This window comes from Micromys minutus (assembly GCF_963924665.1).
Source record: "Micromys minutus genome assembly, chromosome: 11".
Taxonomy (NCBI): Eukaryota; Metazoa; Chordata; class Mammalia; order Rodentia; family Muridae; genus Micromys; species Micromys minutus.
In genome coordinates, this window is record NC_137980.1 from 24,229,852 (window position 1) to 24,250,807 (window position 20,956).

At 40.1% G+C, this 20,956-nt stretch overlaps 1 protein-coding gene across 1 annotated transcript; it reads right to left on the reverse strand.

The window, feature by feature from the left end:
• Positions 1-957: 957 nt before the first annotated feature.
• On the reverse strand, positions 958-9,753 carry LOC308427366 (protein SPO16 homolog; the record flags this gene model as incomplete). The annotated part of the gene is made up of 5 exons (XM_080925514.1): positions 958-1,131; positions 3,106-3,184; positions 3,538-3,706; positions 5,480-5,573; positions 9,685-9,753. 5 exons carry the CDS (start codon positions 9,751-9,753, stop codon positions 958-960), a joined length of 585 nt encoding a protein of 194 aa, XP_080781640.1.
• Positions 9,754-20,956: the final 11,203 nt, after the last annotated feature.

Sequence of the window (20,956 nt, forward strand, 5' to 3'; positions counted from 1 at the left end):
CCAGTAGTAAACAGTCTTTGCTTCAGAAATCCTGCAAAGACCACTCAGTCCTTAGGAGCATTTCCTGCTCCTCCAGAGGGCCTGGATCCAGTTCTCAGCACCCATATGGAGGTTACAACTGTCACTCAGATGCAAAGGAGGTGACACCCACTTCTGGCCTCCATGACACCAGGTACTTATGTGGCACATGTATATAATATAAACAGGCATGGTGGTGTACACCTTTAATTCCAGCAGAGGCAGGCAGAGCGTTCAAGGTCAGCCTGATCTATAAAGTGAGCTTAAAGGCAGTCAGGCTTGTCATACATTAAAAAAAAACAAAAAAAAAAAACCCTGTCTAACAAAACAAAAACAACAAAAACTCATACACATAATTTTTTAAATAGTACTACTTTAGAAGATTCAGATGCTTTATTTGTCTAGATACTTGTGTGTGTCTATATATATTGATAGATATACTGTATGCTTGTTGGATGCTTTTTAACTCTGTAAAGCACCTCCTGTCAAGCTGAATAGCATAGCACTATGGAAATGTAATTTTACTTCAAAATGGTTGTTTTTTTTTAAACTGTCCCCATTCTCCTGACTTGGAGCAGTTTTGGGGACTACCCAGTATTGGGAGGTAGAGGCAGAAGGATCAGAGTGACAGGTCTTCCACGTGACATAAGAAAACCCCAAAATGTACATGGCTTTTTCTTTAGTCCAACTAATTCATTTCCTATTATATTTGTACATCCAACTTGGTATCATTAAGAAGCTATGAGTTTTATTTACGTGTAAGTTATTTTCTTTTCCCCCTGTCGCATTTAGAAGGTCCTGTACATGCTAGGGGAGCACTGTGTCATTCAGCCACACTCCTAAATCACTCAGCCACACTCCCCAAATAAAATATATAATTGTATACATAGTAAATATAAATGCCCTTAAATCTACATTTGGACAAGTTAGTAAGTTTAATCATTTTGATATTCCTCCAAAAGAATACTCTTGATCACTATTCTGAATCTGGGCTGAGTCAGTACTCAGTTTTATCTTTTGAAGTGTTCTCCAGACAGGGCTCTGCTCTATGATGTAAGCTTTAGTTGTTATCATTCTGTAGCAGATGCTGTCTATGTGTGGTTTGGAGGCAGTCTGAAAAAGATGTAAACATACAGCATTATAGAAAGTATTTTTGTAGGATTATATATTACAAAATTCATTCTGCTGGAGAGATGGCACACACCTTTGATCCAACCGCTTGGGTGTCAGAGGCAGGTGGATGTCTATGAGTTTGACTGAAGCCAGTATTGTGTACATGCAGAGTTTTAGGCCACCCAGAGCTACAGAATGAAATCCTGTCTCAAATGATAATTCAGGAACCATCTCTTGACATGGATGTGCCAAAGCACTGTGTGTGAGTTAGAGTACTAGAGCACCTGATAACCACCAAGGAGTTTGAGACAGGAACTCCCTAAAACGCAGTATTAGAATGCTTCAGGATTCCAGGTACAGAAATCAGGAAGGGAAGTTGACATGTTTATGAACACTTCCAAGGAGAAGCCACCCGAGGAGAAACTGAACTGGGGATCAGTTCATAAGGTTACCAGAAATAAAGTGAGAGAATGTCAGGCTTGGGAAAGAAGGCAGACATCTTGACAATCCTCAAGAGGGTATACAACTTGGAGATACATTTAAAAACAAAAACCCTTAATAAGGATGTCTTAATAAGCCATAAGAAGTCTACCTTAAAATATGTATACTACACATAACTTGGTATACATGTATCAAGTTATATATATCAAGTTTTATATATATATATATATGTATATATATATATATATAGTGTGTGTATATATATATCATGTGTATATATATAGTTAAATATTATAATTTGAAGTTAAATATATAATTTGAAGTTCTTCCCATCAGGGCTGACAATCACTAAAGAGCTATAGACCATCCCCAACACTAGCCATGAGAATCCCTCCTTTGAATTGTTGGTCAGAGTTGTTCAAGAGACTCCCAAAACATTAGAAGCAATTGCTATTGCTCCTGATTACCCACAAGTGGAAGGTAAGTCCCTTCTGCTGAAGACACTACACTTCAGACACAGGCCCCAGGCTGACCTGAAAGCATTTCTGAAGACTACCTTTATGACCCCAGAAGGGCTCTGCAAGCCTCCAAATGAGGAAAGCAACCAACAATCCTCCCCAGAATGATGTCTGACCCACAACAGTGACCAGCATGGCATGCATCTTTTATCAGGAACCAATAGCTCTCTCTAACTGAACTTAAGACCTGCTTAACAAGAGGGAAATCATACTGGCAACCTTGACAACTACCCAAGACTAGTAAAGTCATGGATCTTGGAGGAAAACCTATAACTACTACTTTATAAACCAGCATAATCCTTAACTACACTTAAATATTTGTCATATCCACAGATAAGTGTAGTTCTCATCCCTCATCAAGGAAACTTATCTCTGCAAAAGAGAAAAGATCATTACAGAAAACCACAACCAATCAAAGTGCAGGGTTGTGGGTCCTAGTTCTAACTGATAACAACACAACTCTTACACCTAAGGCTCAGGGATCATTGCTAAAGGGGTCAAAAAGATTTGAAGAGCCAGAAGAACAAGACATTTGCTGTGAGATTGTGTCTCCTAAAACTGTCAGAAGCTACACACAGGAAGTCTTATCAACATGGATGGCTAAACATGACCCAAAGCAATTGGAATGATAACGTGGAAGGGAAAAGCTAATGATGTCCCAGGCATGACAAAGAACGACAGGCAACCCAGGAATGCTCAGATTGGGGGAAAGTCTTCCCCTGGGAAAATTCCCAAATTGGTAATCCAATACTAAGTGATCAGCCTGGAAATCATATACAGAGATCATTAAAGGGACTGAACAGGATGTATTTATATATTTAAGAACACACATACACATAACCAAAAAGAGGCCATAAATCTAAGAGTGTGATGGGGGTTGGGGGGAGCTTTAAGAAGCAAATGGGGGGTAGAAATGTTCTACTGTCTCAAAATTTTATTTAAAATCAAAACCTTAAAATCTCTGGCCAAGATATATATATTTGTGTATGAGCATCTTTTCTCCCAGGTGACTTACCTTGGCTATAGTGCACATAAGCTCAATGGCATTTACTGTGTTGTGTACAGGAAGTATTCGGAAATTACTGCCCAAGAATCTGAAAAGAAAATGGTTAAGTGACTGGTATTTGCTGTCAGAGGCAGCACAAGGAGGGCCAGAGCTCTATTCTACACGTGTTCATTCAGTCCTGTCCTGCTTTGCACCTTAGGAGATTTGAGGTGGCTGAGTAACCAGGACTTAGTGCTCACTTTGGTTGGCTTTTGTAGAATAGGCCCCCTACCAACATCAACTCTGGTTACCCTGACTTAAGGAGTAGCTGTCTGCCCTGTTAGATTGCATATGGCAGGTTATAAAGTTTACCTTCTAGCAAAACTCAGCTGCCTAAAAACATTAAGAGCTGAAGTCAAACCAGTGTAAGAAGAACTGGCTTGGCTGTCTTTGCTTCCATACCTCTGATGAATCCTGAACATGAGATTCCATTCTTCAGGCCCATGGAGTGGGGCAAATAGGACCAAAAAACTATTTTGGTGAATGTTAATAAACTTCTCGATTTTGGTTAGAAATATTTCCTCAGCTGATGTCGTGCACTCCTTAGCATCCATCAACAAAAATGCAACTCCTAGGAAGGGTGAATATGATGAAGTTACACAGAGCCATACGTTCAATACAATCAGGGACCTCAAACTCATAAGGAAAACAATTTATTACAATTCTTATATAACAAAATGGTTTGGATATTCCTTTGATATGCCCTCAAAAACAGAATGGCTTGTTCTAAATATTTAAAGAAAAAACACTAGCCGGTAATTTTTTTTTTTCTGCCAAGGAATTGGGCACATGAGGTGATGCCTAATTTTAATTAAAAGATTAAGTCTATTTTAAAAGTTAAGTCTTCAAGCCAGGTGTGGTAGTACACATCTATAATCTCAGCATATAGAAGACTGAGATAGGAGAATTTGGTGAGTCCAAGGCTATAGTCCAGGCTATAGAAACAACCATCCAGGACCATATAATGAAAACTTAACTCAAAAATGTTTTTCATACTAAAACTTTGAAAATATTTTCTGGTTTATTACAAAAGCTATTCCAAAGGATATGAGTAAACAGCCAAAAGCACTGGGACAGGTGTCCAGAGGCACTGGGACAGGTGTCCAGGAGGCACTGGGACAGGTGTCCAGGAGGCACTGGGACAGGTGTCCAGGAGGTACTGTGTCCTACAACCACTACCTTACAAGCATGTGTTTGGAGACTCGGAAGATCCTATGACTGTCAAAGGTTAGAATCAATGAAAGGGAAATAAATCAAATCTTCAACTATTTCTTACTGAAGAAACCTTCCTCCCTCAGGAGGAACCATGTATATCAACATATTCAAATAAGCAGATGCCTGGTGTCTGAAATGGGACCAACTCATCTGAAGGGTTTTAAGGGAAACTTGAGCTCAAGTTGTAGCTGTTCAGAAAATATATAGGTAAGACACAAATCTATAGAAAGCTGTGTGTGATTACATACTGACTGTATGCATTTGTACATTTTCTATAACCTCTCTGAATGTCATTGTCATGAACATGTAAATACCTCTTTGTAAGCATACAAATGATAACCAAAACATACAAGTCACCCAAAATACTCCCTTTTCTCTAGATTGTTTTCTATTCAACCAGGAGAATGCTTTGGGATCTGGATAATTTTCAGCACCCGCCTTCCAAAACCTCTGCTAGAATGGTAAACCTCCTAACAGAACTGTTTCTTCCCTTTTGGTTCTGCAATGGTCTCACTGTGTGGCACAGGCTCACCTTGGATGCCCTGCACTGGGGCCGCTAGCCTGTGTGTGACAGTCTGCCTCCCTCTATCACTTCTGTCATGCCTGTTACTTCCCAAGCATGGATGGAGGCTGTCCCTCCACATCACTAGCACCTCTTCAGCCTAATTTAACTCCTGAACTTTGTCCAAGTCTCACACACAATTTTATAATGTATAATTTCAGGAACATTTATTTGTCCTATAAAGTTCTTCAATGTTTAGTTTTTCAGTAAATCAGTATAATGGGAATATATCATATACTGGCTTGGCAATGTAAATTCTGGCCAGAGTTACACTGTTGGCCTCTGTTAACAACTTACATTTATTACTAGGCAAGTGGAGTTTTCTATTTTCACCTTGGTTCCAAAGCAAGTACTTTTCCCCATCTTCCACCAGATTCAACTGAAGGGACAGAGCTATCCCACAGTTGGCCATATGCACTGCTTCTACAGCAAGCGCCAAGTGCAACATTTATTCTTCTAAAAGATAACACACTAAGAGACTGTCACTCGTGAACTGCAAAGATTAGCATGTATATCCACATACTTTACAAAAAATTTGAGTAAAGGCAATTAATAAATATACTGTACCAGAAAGAGAAAATATAATGGATCCACTTTCCAGTGTATCAGAATACCGAACCTTGTGGCTTCGATTTTCTAGGGCAGTAGCAATTTCATAACTCTTAAAAAAGAATTTTCAGAAACACGAACATAAGACAAGCTTGAAATGATTTTTATCACAGCTGGTAAATAATTAAAAGTGTTTAGTGGTTTGTTTTATCACTGTTCCACTTGAAGATTGGTCACCACAGAAACAAATCTACTCTCTAGAGCAAACGACTGAAAAGGAAAGAGAAACTATTCCTACTGAAGTTCTGAATGTGGATCTGGAAATCAGTGTTCCTGAGGGACAAAAATTGAGCAGTGTCAAAGAACTAAACACAGAACTATGGACAGTCTTTTTCTGAGACGACCTGGCAATATTCTTACGTGCATCAGTGTATAACTGTAGGACAAGCTGGGAGTTGTTTCATAGACAGCTGAAAGGTCCACAGTAAAGTAGACTACCATATAGGTGGCAACCAATTTGTTAACTCATATCTTTGTGTTATATTTGCTGTAGATGAGCTTGAAAACATATAAAGGCAGCCATACTATATTCTGATTTAAATATTATCATTAAAAATAATTACCTTACTTACTGTTCTATCCAAACAGCTGGATTATATCAGTCAAAGGGCTTAAATCTAAGTGGTTAACATTTCCTAACTGGTTAGAACTCCATATTTTTTTTTTTAAAAAATCCATTTACTAGGTCAGGAAGATAACTCAGTGGATAAGAACGCTTCTTAGGTAAGCATTAGGAACTGAGTTCAAATTCCTAGATGCCATATGAAAAGTGAGGCATGGCCACACATGTCTATAACCCCAGTACTGGGCTTGCTGGCTACCAGCCTAGTTGCAGATTTAGTGAGACTCTGTTTTATGAAAATAAGGAAGAAAAAAGCAGAGGACACATAATATCCCCTTCTGGCTTATGGAAATTTGTGTATTTGCACCCACATACATGTACAAATACAACATACACATGTATGCATGCGTGCACACACACACACACACACACACACACACACACACACACACTCCTTACCTAAACTTATACTTCCCTTCATAACAATGTAATTTAAGCTTGCTTTCCTACTCAAGGAGAGTATTTCATGTCACTGAACCCTGGTCCTAGAGTTCAGCCATGCCCCTTTCTTGCATGTTTTTAAATTGTACACTGCTTCCAGAAATGACAGATTCAGTAATTTAGGCCAACTCTCTGCTGAAAGAACTTGAAAAATGACAGTTTAAAAAAATCTGCACAAATGCATCAAAGAACTAGCAGGATAGTAAGAAACTATAAGGCCAAGATCTATACAAAAACTCAAAGATATGACCCCAACATGTAGGCCATTTCTTCCCCACGGGCACCTGCCAATTCAAGGAGGATGAGGGAAAGCTGAGCGGAGCTTTTGACAAAAGTGGAGCAGCTCTCATAGGAATGCAGCCAGCCTCAACCACCTCAGTCCCTGCAAGTGCATTAATGGGATGCGGAACTGCCAGAGCTCACAGCACCTGGGAGAAGCCTTTCTCAGTTAGGGCTTCTCACAGCAGGTTACAGAAGCAGCCACAGAAGAAGCAGGGTGCCTTCTTTCCCCATTCTCCCATAACTAGTGCTGTTCTAGATGCACAGAACACTAGTTAACTAGTGACACACGGCTCGGTCTGCCATATTTCACAAATACAAATAAGCAAGACTCAGTTAAGCTTGAATTATAAGTGTAAAATGTGATCCCAGTGCTGGGAACCAAATCAGGAGCTGTGCCCGTGCCCTCTACCATCGACCGGCCGTGTGATGTAATTTAAAAATGTATCTTACGTAATATTCAGAACTTATATTAAACACATTATTCATCTAAAATTGAAAAAGTCTGTTTGCCTGGCAAATAGCATCGATTTAATTCTAATACAGAATTAAGGCCTTTGTGAAAGAAGAGCATTTTCTTCTAAATGTATTGTAGACCTCAAATTACATGTACAATTTTAACATATGAATTACAGCACACACACACACACACACACACACACACACACACACACCAGCCAGACATAGAGGTAAGTTTGCATGAAAGAGAACCACGATAAATAGTCACAATCAGTCTGCTTTCTATGTTCAAGAAGATGAACTATCTTGAAAATTTTAGCAAAGAACTAAAATATGTAAAAGGATGTACCATGTACCAGATATGCCAGAGCCAGCAAAGTTGCCTAAAATGTTAATCGTATCTTTAAAATTAAAAAGAAAGAATATTTTGAGCAGAAAAAGATAAAATAAGACAAAAAGCCAGAGGTGAGAGGAGCAGAGAGAGGCTTCAGATGTAGGAGCTGGTCTGCTGAGGGTCAGGTAGACACAAGTCGGACAACTTAACAGCATGGCTGGAATGACTGGTGCAAATCGCGAGGACCCACGCGCACTATGCTGGTGGCTTATGATCATAAAATAATAAACTGACAAAGAGAAAGTGAGGAAAAATAGGGCATTTGAGGGTTTTCTAGAAACAATCCAGAAATGAAGACTTCATTTTCCAAACTGTTTATATCCACAAGATAGGAAGATGCTACTTGTTCAGGGAAGAGCAGAGGCTGGGGACCTCAGCACCACCTAAACAAACAGCTAGGGCTAGAAAACACTGGGCTCTGTTCTGCCTCTTTGGTGTTTTATAACACATTGGAATCCATCACGCGTGCTGAAGAGCACTGTAGCTTATTAAAAACTTGCTTCATTTTGTTTATACATTACAAATAAAAATATAATAACCTTCCTGGATATATAATACCTAATAATATTCTTTAAAACTAGTATCTAGAAAATCACACATGAAAGAAAAATACAGATTTAAATAGAAAATAGCACTTAAATTTAATAGCACTCTAAATAGAAAATAGCACTTAACTGATCAAAAGTTTATTAGACAATAAAAAAGAATTCCAATATGAAAATCTTCCCCATGGAAATGGCAATTTTCGGAATTCAACTTAACAAATTTAACCTCTATGATACTGGCAAATATTTGCAAATACATAACTTATAAAATATGCTCCAAATACAGTATAAAACTTAATAGAGAAACCATTTCTTTTCTACATTCCTTAAGAGGTTAGACGCACAATGGCTGAATCTTGAACACACCCCACCCCACCCCCAGTTTGGGGCTTATACCTAGGGCTGTGCAAACACTGGACAAGTCCCTACAACTAGAAGACTCCCCCAGTCCAGGGCAATCTCTACAAGCCTTCATTTCTAAACTACACACACACACACACACACACACACACACACACACACACACACACACATATGGACTCTGGAACGAGGAGAGACTGCAGAGGTAAACTAGTCAACTGTGCAAAAATACAAAACAGAAAACCACAGACCAATCCTCAGTAAATACTGATTCAAACATAAAATGTTAGCAAATGAAATAAGAGAATAGCAAGAAAAATCTACAGCAGCAGCTCTTTTAACAAAGAACCACAAAGATTTGTTACTTAGGATCTTTTTTGGCAAATAACACCAAAAATGCATTCAAACACTGACCACCTCTGGATGTGAGATCACGGGGGCTCTGGTGTAATAGGCATTTAGTTTACTAAAAGATTCAGAACACCAACAAGACAGGAAAGGCAGCATGGGTCTATATCCCCAGCTCTTGGGATGCCAGGGGCAGGAGAACCAGAAAGAAGATCAGGGGCTAAACGTCGTCCTCAGCTATACCAAGTTTGAGGCTAGGCTCTGCTACATGAGACCCTGTCTCAGAAAAATAAATAAAATGGATACTAACAAAAAATAAGCAGCTATTGTTTTAAAAATAGGCCATAAAGGAAATATGAAATACCATGGGCCAGATGTAGCAGCACACACCTGTAATCACTGTGCTTGGGTTCACTGAGGAGGCGAAATCCTCTAGGGCTTCACTTCTGCAGCAAGTTGGAAGCCTGAGCCAACGAGACACTCACTACCTATGGGAATGGCACTGGAGCATTTCCAACTTTCAAAGATTTAGGGAGTGGGGGGTTTTAAAACTGAAGGCAAAACCTTTATAACTAACTTAGAAATACATGTAGCATGTTTACTTCCTGTTCCCATAACTGAGGATACTTTAAGCCAAGGATCTTTTCAAAATACTGTGTTATGTGAGGTGCTTTAAGTTTTGTAAATGAAGATCAGTGGTCTAATGCTCTCTTACCTTAAGAGATGAGCTGATAATAACTGTGGTTGTCCATTTTATTCTTTCTTTTCCACCATGTTCAGCCATTGCTATGCTGCTGGATAAGCGCAGTTTCTAAGGGTGCCACAATCTGAGAGGATGAAGAATGGAGGAAACTGGATAGTTAATTTATAGTTTAGACTATAATACAATTCTGTTTTTGTTTGTTTGTTCTAACTGTTCTACTCACTGTTGGCCATTTTGTTGGCCACCCCGTCCTTATACCTGTCAATGTCGTTTGTTTTCTGTATTTGTTTTTTAATCATGTCCTTACTTCTGGTGATACAAAATTCTGGCTCTCCTTACATATTTCCTGCCTAACTCATACAATCAGGTATGTCTCCAAGGAACCTAGTTTTTTTTTTTTTTTGTTTGTTTGTTTTTTTGTTTTTTTATAGAATTTTTTTTTAATTCTATAAAAATTTAGTTTGCTAGATGTTTGGTTGCTAAATGTACATGTTTCATAGGGAATGGGAATTGCCTATAGAATTCAGAATTGTTTGTAAATGGCTAAAGATTCCTGTTCACAGCCTATATGAGCTCATATGTCCCCTGACCTTTGCCCCCTGACTACTAAGAGTATGGACTTAAGAACTGCTGCCAGAAAAGCTAACGCTGAAGCTGTACTATAACCACGGGTAAAAACAGTCCTTTTTCTGAGTTTTTGTCTTCTTTTTGTATCCTAATACTGGTAGGGCAATAATTCTGTGGCTTACTAACAGATAAAACGTTAGGGTTTTCACAGTTGTTGACACACCCTCGTTTCTTTAGGTTAGTGTTCTATGAGCAATTGCTTCTAAATGCTAAAAGAAAGAGCCAGGCCTGGAGGTTCACACATATAATCTTAGCATTTGGAGGTGGGGAAGGAAGAGGAAGAGTTGGAGGCTGACGAAGGCTGCTCAAGACACCGCCTGTCTTACTTTTTTATCCCTGAATCTAGAGCAGTGACTAGAAACCACAGCTCCAAGAGGATTCGATGCCTCAAGCCTTCTTGGGCACCAGTGTTCCGATGAAGACACAGAGTCACATTATATGCAAAATTGAAAATAATAAATTAAAAAATTGTTTTCATTTTATGTGTATGGTTATTCTTGCCTGTATGTATGCCACAGAGGCCAGAACATGTGACACCTCTTAGACCTAGAGTTACAGGCAGTTGTGAGCTGCAATGTAAGTGCTAGAAATTGAACCTCGGTCTTCTGGAAAGATAGCCAGTGCTCTTAATTTCTGAGCCGTATCTCCAGCCTCCAAATAATAAATCTTTAAGATAATAAATAACATTAAAAGTCCATTACAAAATACTTTTCCTTAAAAACTTATTAAAAATCTTCTCTATTCCAAGAAACTAACCCTTCAATGAAGTGAGAATTATTCAGAATTTGCCTTACTCTATTGAACACTTCACACATTTTCTCAACAAGACTGGAGGTGTATTTCATTTCACCAACTAAATCATAAACTTTTTAATGTTACCTAATACAGAAGTAGTTCAAAGCTAAATTTAGAAAGCAACCAAGGCAAACGAGAGTCATTCTGGGTGATGGACACTCCGTGTCTCCCAAGACAGTTCCACTCCACTTATGAACAGCTCTAAGAATTAGCAAGTTCTTCCTGAGTTGAAACTTGACGCTCCGTAAGAATGACTGAATGACAAATTCTAAGAGCAAAGACATTTTCTGGCGTTCGTACTCCAGCCCCTGACATATGGTGAATAAAGTAAATTCATCTTCCCTCCCTAGTAGCAGTCACTTGTTGACGCACCCACAAAGGAATACCCGGATACAGACTGGTGTATGTATTTGTAAGACATACAGTTGTTTAACTCTTCACACCCGTATACTTAGGCTTGAAAACCAACTGTCTGAGAAGTGATTTTTGAGCACTGACAGGTGGGAAAAGAATTGGGGTCAGTAATTTCCCAAAGGTGTACTGTTGAGGGTTAGAAATCAGAAAACTAGGACTAGGAAAGCAATGTAACCTCAGCGTTTCCATGGGAAAAAGTAGGCTAGCAGCCAGGAACTCATTTTCTACTGAGCAACTTAACTTTGGCCAAATCACCTAGCCTCGAGATGAAGGGCCGTAGACCCACAGGACAAGAAGGTTAAGAGCATGACGGGGCTTCAATTCCCAGCGCTACAGTCTCCTTGGTCACTGAACATGCACGTGTACACAGACACACACGAAGGCAGAAGACCCACAAACAAAAATTAAAAAGCCAAGAAAACTTAGGACTGTTTGAGATGCCCTCAAGTTCTGGGCTTTTGCTGTTCCTGTTTTTTTTTTTTTTTTTTTTTTTTTTTTTTTTCCCAAAGACTGAGAATGTTCCTACATTTATCTAGTGTTGCAGAGTGATTTCCGGAAATCACCTTCACCTTCCCTGCTCGTGTGACCCATGTGATCTTCACGGTGTCCTATTCCTTGTTCGTTAAATACTGAACGGCGGATAAAGTAGTCAAAGCATCCATTCGCAGGGCTCACCGCAGGCCCGAGAAGCACGTTGCTCTACAACCCTACAGAGCACACTGAAGCACCTTCCCTGCCGGGGCCCCACAAGGGCAGGACCCTGAGAAAGATGGCGGGCGTCTCAAGTCAGAGGAAACACCACCACCTCGAGAAACAAACAGGGGAGAGAGGTCTGTGGCGCCATCCGCAGGCCGCAAACACACCTGACGGCCAGGTCCCCGCTGCACTCCGCTCCTCCCGAGCGCCCCCTTGGACTGAGCTTCGCGAGGGCCGCCCTCGCCGCGGTGCATGCTGGGCTTTGGCTTTTGCGCAGCCGCAGACCCAGCTCTGACCAAAGGCTACTGCTGTCAACCTTGAAGGTTGGTGCAGGGGGTTCATTGGCTAAGGAAAGGAAAGCAGGGTGTGACTGTTGCCTTCAGTCACTGCAGAGCCAGGCAGATCTCTGTGAATTTGTACCCTTTGAATAATAGGCTACGGGGTGGGGAGAGGGGTGGAAAAAGTTTTAGATTAGATTAATATTCTAATGGCTGGAGAGAGAGATCAGTGGTTAGGAGCTTCTCTTCCAGGCGACCTGACTTCAATTCCCAGTGCCTGGGTCTGGCAGCTGAGCCACCTGTAACTACAGCTCCAGGGATCCAACACCTTTAACCCAAGTGGGTTAAAGCAAACAAACAGAGCATAAACTCACACACACAATTAAAAAAATAATATTCTAATGGCAGAATAGTCTACGCATGGGTCTTACTTTATCAAATATATTCCTGAACAAAAGCACATTGGGAAAAAAAAAAACCTTCTGACACAAACGTAAAGATTATATATTTTTTTACAAAGAGTAACCATTTCAGAAGTTTGGCATTTCATATAACGAACATTAAATTTAACTACAGTCTTTTGTGCTCCTGTTGAACAATGTGTTAGAGGAAGATAGGATGGATGTGAAAAGTGAGAGACTGTTACAGTCACACCTTGATTCCTCACCATGTGGGCAGGGGAAGCTTGGCATTACCAAAAGAACTTAGAAGACTTCCAATGCAAGATAAGGCTCCTGGTGTGTGTGTGGGGGGGGGCATCCAATATTAAGCAAACAGTTTGATAGGTTCCCTCTCCAGTAATGATATGATTCTTAATCCAGGGACTTAGTGGGATTGAGAGTAGAGTCTCCAGTTCTGAGGATGCAAAGCAGGGTATTTAGTAAGAAGGGTGCTTGCCCTAATGAGGAAGAGAAACAATGATTTTATTGTGAACTTTGTGCTAAGAACAATGCCAGAGACATCATACACACTATTTCATAATTATTCTCCATAAATTCTGTAAAGTGTATGTTTTTCTAATTTTAAAATAAGAAAACTGAGAATTAGATTCAGTTGTCTGGGTAAAATAAAAGAGCTTGTAAACAGAGTTGAGATTCAAATCTAAGTCCTAATTCTACAAGCTCCTTCTCCACATACAAATCTCTGATAAAATCTGGAACACACCATTTAGATCATAAATAGAAAACATGGTAACAGAACCCAGTGACCACTTAACAGGTTTTCCTGCTAGTACCGTGTCCAAGTGCACTCTTAATGTTACCTGGAAAGAGTACAGTATCTGACAGGTCCTCTTACCACCGTATCTTAGACAACTGTTTCTTGTTATCTGAATATCTGTATGTCTACTTCCCTTCCAGATCGTAGACTGAAACCAAATGTGATAGCATTAGGAGGAAGGGTCTTTGGTTGTTTTTGGTCTTTGATTAGGTTTTGAGGCCTCCTCTCTCACAAAATGGAATTAATGTTCTCAAAAAAGTCCAGAGAAGTATGTTCTCTGATTTTTCCATGTGAAGTCAGAACTAAAAGGTGTCATCTGGGGGGTTGGAGAGATGTCTCATGGTTAAGAGCCTTTACTGCTCTTACAGAGGACCTGGGTTCAGTTCCCAGCACCCATGTGGCAGTTCTCAACCTGTCCTAATATAACTGAAGTTCCAGGAGATCTGATGTCCTTTGTGAATTCTAAGGGCACTGCATACATTTAGTACACATATATTCATGCAGGCAAAGCACATTCATTCACATAGAGATAAGTTAGTTAAGAAAAAATAAATTAAAGGTGACATTTCTGAGGAATGGAGCCTTCCCTGCCTCCAAAAAGTGTTGGGAATAAATTGCTATTGTAAATCATTTCTTTGTTTAAGGCATTTTGAGGTAGCAGCTATATAGGCTATCTCTTCAATGAACAACATTGGACTGGGGATGTAGTTCAGGGACACACAGCATATATGGGATTATAGTTTTAATCTCCAGGAATGATTCTAAAGGGAAGAACCCAACTGTAAGATGATGTCTTTATGCAGGAAGGCAGGCACTAGATAAAACGAGGCCTGTTATTGGATGAGAAGGAAGGATGGGCAGGAACAATGTTTTAGAAAGGGAGGAGCCAGAGTAGGAGAAAGGAGCTTCTCACCTACTACAGAAAATTGCTCCAACAGCTGTCCTGTTTCTTTTGCATACCAAGTGTCTCTTCTACACCAATTACTGGGAACAGAAAATGGTCTGTTATCTCTCCCATCTTCATCTCTTCTTAATCTCACTTCCCACTCCAACTAATCACCCTATTTACTTGTTTTCCTTTCTATCAAAATGTAGGACAGTTTGTAAGTTGTTTCTAATGCCACTTCTCACATTCCTTAAGTTACTCAGGGTCTTCATGCACACCAGAAACTGCTTATCAAGGTCATTCCTAAATCAAGGGGACAATTGCTAGTACTAACTTAACTTAACTTGGCCAGTGTCTTAGACAAGGTTCTTATTCCTGCACAAAACATTATGACCAAGAAGCAAGTTGGGGAGGAAAGGGTTTATTCAACTTACACTTCCACACTGCTGTTCATCACCAAAGGAAGTCAGGACTGGAACTCAAGCAGGTCAGGAAGCAGGAGCTGATGCAGAGGCCATGGAGGGATGTTACTTACTGGCTTGCTTCCCCTGGCTTGCTCAGCCTGCTTTCTTATAGAACCCAGGTCTCCCATCCCAGGAATGGCACCACCTACAATGTGCTGGACCATTCCCCCTTGATCACTAGTTGAGAGAAAGCCTTACAGCTGGATCTCATGGAAACCTTTCCTCAACTGAGGCTCCTTTCTCTGTGATAACTCCAGTTTGTGTCAAGTACAGCCAGTCAGCAACATTTGTTACAACTGACTATTTCACACCACAAAAAATGTTTCCTGTCTCCCTGCAACCTCACTGGTTTTTGTATCTCAAGCTTCAGCCTCCCAAGTAGCTGCAATCAGGTGCCACCAGGTATGGCTTAATCTTTATTTTTAATTGTTTTTGAGACAGGGTCTTACTTATATAGCCCAAAGTTAGCCTCAAACTTTAAGGCCCAAGTGATTCTACAGCTTCAGGTTCCTGAGTGCTGGATCAAAGGTACACTCCACCACATCTTGAACCAACCTCTTACCTAATCTTGAAATACTCCAAGGTCAGCCCCCAGCCCTCTTTTCTTCTCTGGTTTATTTACATCTGCAGTAATTGCTTAAGTGTAGCAGCCTCGATGTCACCATCCAGCCATAAATTCTGGATTTCTGTTCCAGGTCCCCTGTCCTCCTTATACCTGCCAGGCACAATCTTGCTGAGGGGTTTCTGCATTAGCTTCTCTGTCCAAGGCACTCTGTCCACACAACATCGAAGTCTATGATCTGATTCCTTCTTCAAATCCTGGTTCAAGTATTACATTTTCAATAAAACCTACCACAACACCATTTTAAAAGAAACCAACTTCTAATCCCTCTTGGCATAGTCTTGTTTTTCTTAGCACTTGGCACTTTCTTACCAACTACAATAAGTTAAATGTGTGTTATTTATTGTCTATAGTTGTGTGCTTCTCAGTCAAAGGTAAAAGCCCACCCAAAACTGGGATTTTTATCAGCTCGTGCTGCTGATGTTTCCCAGAATGGTGTTTGGCATTATGATGTACTATAGAGGGACACATGGTCCTTGTGCTCATAGATAAGGGCTTGGAAAGTCAGGGAAGTTAAATGCACAGGCTTGTCTCCTCCCTGGAGGAGATGTATACCTGTTTTCCAACCAAGGGCTGGGTACATATGTAATTAATAGCCTGGTGACCTGTGCTATCTGTAGGGCCAGGACACACTGAATTCCCCAGACTGTTATATTTATCCTAGACTGTTCCTCCTTAGACCTTGATCTTGAGCACTATCTCTCACTCAATAGAACCCATCCTTAGGGGAGATGTTGCATGTACTTTGTAGGTTGGGTACTTCTACAATGATCTAGAACATACCAGATCTTCCCCTAGCTGTAGGAAAGAGGTCAGATGTATTTTGTAAAAGAGTTTTGATACCCTCATGCCTTAAACCTTATTGCACACATGAGTTTGGGATAGCTGTTACCAGGAAACTTTTTTTTTAATTGTACCTACTGTATTGTACTTAAATGCCTAACAAGCAAACTGCCCTGTGTCAGACTCCAGAAGTTTGAACCAACACCAACTACTGAGTTGTGTTGAAACAGATTTCCTTTTTACCTCATGGAGATTGTACTCTGCCAGCCCTGGTGTTTTCAGAGACCCCACAATATACTAACTAATTAATAAAAGTAATGTTGATGCATCACCCAGTGTTAGTATCTGGAGGGTGCATAGCACCGGTGGGACTTCATTTTATTACAATTCTTCACCCCATTACTTTAAAGGCTTGAGACTTTATTTCAAGCTTTGGTCTTCTAGGCCCAAGCTATTTAGTCCTCCTGAAAGCATTTTCCAGAAAAATATGTTTTATAGCTAATTTCACTAAACAGGCTTTTATCCAGGATGCCTGAGTATTACTGAAATTCATTTGTTGCAAGAACATGGTTGTTGCGTTGTGCTTTTAAAGGTGCCTATATATTTAGCCTCAAGTAGGTTGAAATGAAAAACAACAATGTAATTGGCCTGAGTGTCTGAGTCACAATTTCCTAGAATTTCTAGATAGACATCTGTTTGGTTTACATTTCTTCTCAGAGTTAGGACGTTCTTAATTTAGAGGCTGTAAGAAAATCATAATGAAAAATTTCATAAATTAGATTCTCAGATTGAAAGCATAGAATCAGTAGAATAGTCTGATGCTGAGTAGTCTACTTTAGGCATATTTAAGCATATTTTGGTAAAAACTTTTCTGGTGACAATTAGCTCAATCCCATGTGCACAATAACGCTTACATGAATCTCCTGGAGGAAGAAAGTAAACTAAATAAAAGATGGGACATGACTACATGAAAACTCTATAAAAGTACACCTGACACCTTCCAACAAGATAGGTTCCTTAGACTGACAGAGAAAAACAAACTTTGATCAATGTTGGCAGTTGGGGGTGGGGTGGGTGTCCAGTGTGGTCTCCAGCCACTGGTAGCCCACAGATAGTCCAAAAATCACCAAGCTATTAAACATGCCTGCTCCTGGCCTTCTGGGACAATAACAAGTTATATATTCATTCCCTTTAAGGAAGAACCCTGTGTGTTTAACATTCTAGGCTCCCTTAGTGATTATCTGTGGGCACAAAGACCTCCATACCTCCTACAATCTTTATGTGTGTTCCAGGAATTGAACTCTTCAGGCTAGTCTTGTTAAGTTAGCGCCTTTACCTTTGTACCATCTTACCACCCCAAGCAAGAACCTTCCAGAAAGAACTTCAGTTACTCAAGGAATTCTCAAAAAAATTAATTCAAAAAATATTATATTTAAGGACAACAATAAAAAAGGAAGCAACACAACCCATGGATTAATGAAGTGGGTAGTACACAAAGAATGAAGTAGAAACACCAATAAACATATGAGTACTAAACATTTTTATTACCAGCCATGATAGGAACTCAGAGTAACACAATGAGATCCCTCCCCCTCCTCCCCACCCTCCTCCAGCTCCTGTACTGCTCACCTCAGTCAGTGTGAGGTCATAAAGAAAACAACAACACATGCTGGTGAGGATGTTGACAGACGGGAGCCATTGTACACTGCTGGTAAGAATGTGAACTATTCCAGCCATTACAGCAGTCGATATGGACATTCCTCAGAACACTAAAATGGATCTACCGTGTGAGCCAGTTATGCCATTCCTGGATATTTACTGAAAGTATTGCAAGTCAACATATCATGGAGATATTTATGCATCACTGTTTCCTTTTAAGTTATAGAACTAACCTAAGTATGTGGCCACAGAAGAGCAGATACAGAAAATATGACAAATATGCACGTCTTAGGGTTTTATTCCTGTGAAGAAACATGATGACTAAGGCCCTCTTATAAAGGAAAACCTTTAATGGCTTACAGTTTCATTGGTAGTATGGCAGGAATCATGGTGGATTTCAGGCAGACATGGTGCTGGAGAAGGACTAAGAGTTCTAAAGCTCTTAAAGCATTTTCTAATCTAAGACCCAAAATCCACATTCCTCCAGACAAGAACAGGGTCAGGCCTATCACAGCAATACCCTACTCCTGATAGCAACTTCTGTCTTAGGGTTTTATTGCTGTGAAGAGACACCATGACCAAGGCAACTCTTATAAAATAAATCATTTAATTGTAGCTGGCTTACAGTTTCAAAGATTTAGTCCATTATCATCAGAGAGAGAACCATGGCGTGGAGAGGCAGACATGGTGCTGGAGAAGGAGCTGAGAGTTCTACATCTTGATCCATAGCTAGCAGAAGGGGACTGTGTTATTAGACATAGCTTAAGCATAGGAGACTTCAAAGCCTATGGTCCACAGTGACACACTTCCTCCAACAAAGTCACACCTACTCCAACAAGGGGTCATACCTGCTCCCTATGGGCCAAGCATTCAAACATTCTTATTCAAACCACCACACATGCATAATGAAAATTATTTTCAGCCATAAGAAGTAAGTTATGTGATTTTCAGGAAGAGGGATGCAGCTGAAGATGGTCATAAGAAGCGGAGTCCTCTCTGAAAGACATATGTCGAGTGCTCACTTATGGTTCCTAGACTTTAAGCAGATACATGAGTCCATGTGTGTAGACATGAAAGAAGCAAAACTGCTCATCAGTTCGAGGAAACTAACAAAATGGGAAGGGGAAAAAAAGACAGAGGGAGTGTTTATAGAAGGGAAATGTGCTCAAAGTACATTATATGCTTCCAAATAAGAGCTGTACATTGCAGTATTGTGTACAACGAATACACACTGTTTTTTTAGAAATGCTAGAGGGTGGAAAGATGGTACATAGAGAGACTCTCTTGTGTACTCTGTGAAAACATTGCCCGTCAATAAAAAAGCCTATGGCCAATGAGCAGAGGCAGGAAATAGGAGGTGGGAGTTCCAGTGGGGGAGAGGTGTGTGTTTCTGGTAAAGATTCCCCCAGGACACAGAGAGGAAGAAGGTTGCATGAAACTGAGGACCAGGTAACCAGCCACATGGCAGGACTTAGGATAAACAGATTAATTAAGTTGTGAGCAAGTCCGAGATCAGGCTTGTGGCCTAAGCATTTATTCATGTGTAAAATGTCTCCTGGCTGTTTTACACATGAAACAAGGAAGATGGGTGGTAAAGCCCACAGTTACACAAGTAAGAGCAACTTGCCTCCAAACCCGACAACCTGAGCTGCATTTCTGGGACCCAGATGGTGGAAGGAAATAATTGACTCTCAGGGTTAGGTTAGGGTTATACGTGTCATAGCAACACACGTGCACATGCATACACATGTGCACACACACATACACACAAACACACACACATACACACTCACATATGCACACACATATGCTCACACACACACTCGTTCTAAATGAAATTTAAAAGAAAAGAGACCCTAAAATAGAAATATGTTACAAATAAAAGACTTGAATGATACAAAAATGCAACCAGAGAATTCAATCCACACTGACAATTTAAAAAGACTTGGTTCTAGTAGATGAACTCCGTAATGAGGATTTACAGAAGAGACTCCGCAGCAGAGAGAGAAGAGGCAATAGGGATAAAGAAGACAGAAAAGATAACTAACTGGTGCTCACAAATCAGAGAGCCCAACAAAGGGCTAAGAGCAGATACAAAATGTAAAGAACACTTTCGTGAAGGAAAACACCCGCAGACACACAAGGAAAGGGACAACCCTACAGAAACGTTACCCCGGACATGGCCTGGCAGTGCTTTGAAATTACAGGGTTCCATGAGGTGACCTACAAAACGTCTACACAAGAGATAAATGGTGTTATCCAAAAAGAGCAAAAATATCACGCTAGCCCCAGGCTTCTTTTGTTGCCCCACTAAATTACAGGAAACGATTCTTTAAGGTCATTTTTCGGCCATCTGAGGTGCAGGGAGAACTGGTAATCCACACGAAGGTTAAATAAAGACACCACCTCCTTGTGCACTAGGCAACAGCTCTACTACCTTTACTACATCCCCAGCCCAACACTGTAAAGGAACTTTGTTTGTGTGAGTATATTTTTAATTGTTCACTAGATTTTTAAGAGTGAGATTACCACTTGTTTAGGTGCCTTATTCATTGCCAAAGGGCAGCCAGAACCAGCATAGCTGCTTACATTTGCACTGAGTGAATTTGATGGCAATTTTGCTAAACTCTAACCAACTTCAGATTTTATCATTATTAATATGCCTTGCATATAAACTATTTTACTGCTCACAGTATTTTTGACCATTTCTGTTTCTTATTTTGATAACCTTGGGGTTTTTTTTTGTCTAGTATTTTTTTAACTTAGCTGTTAGCATTCTTCTGATTGACATAGGAGGTATTTATATATTTAGAATATGTATACATGTCATAGCTCTTAAAAT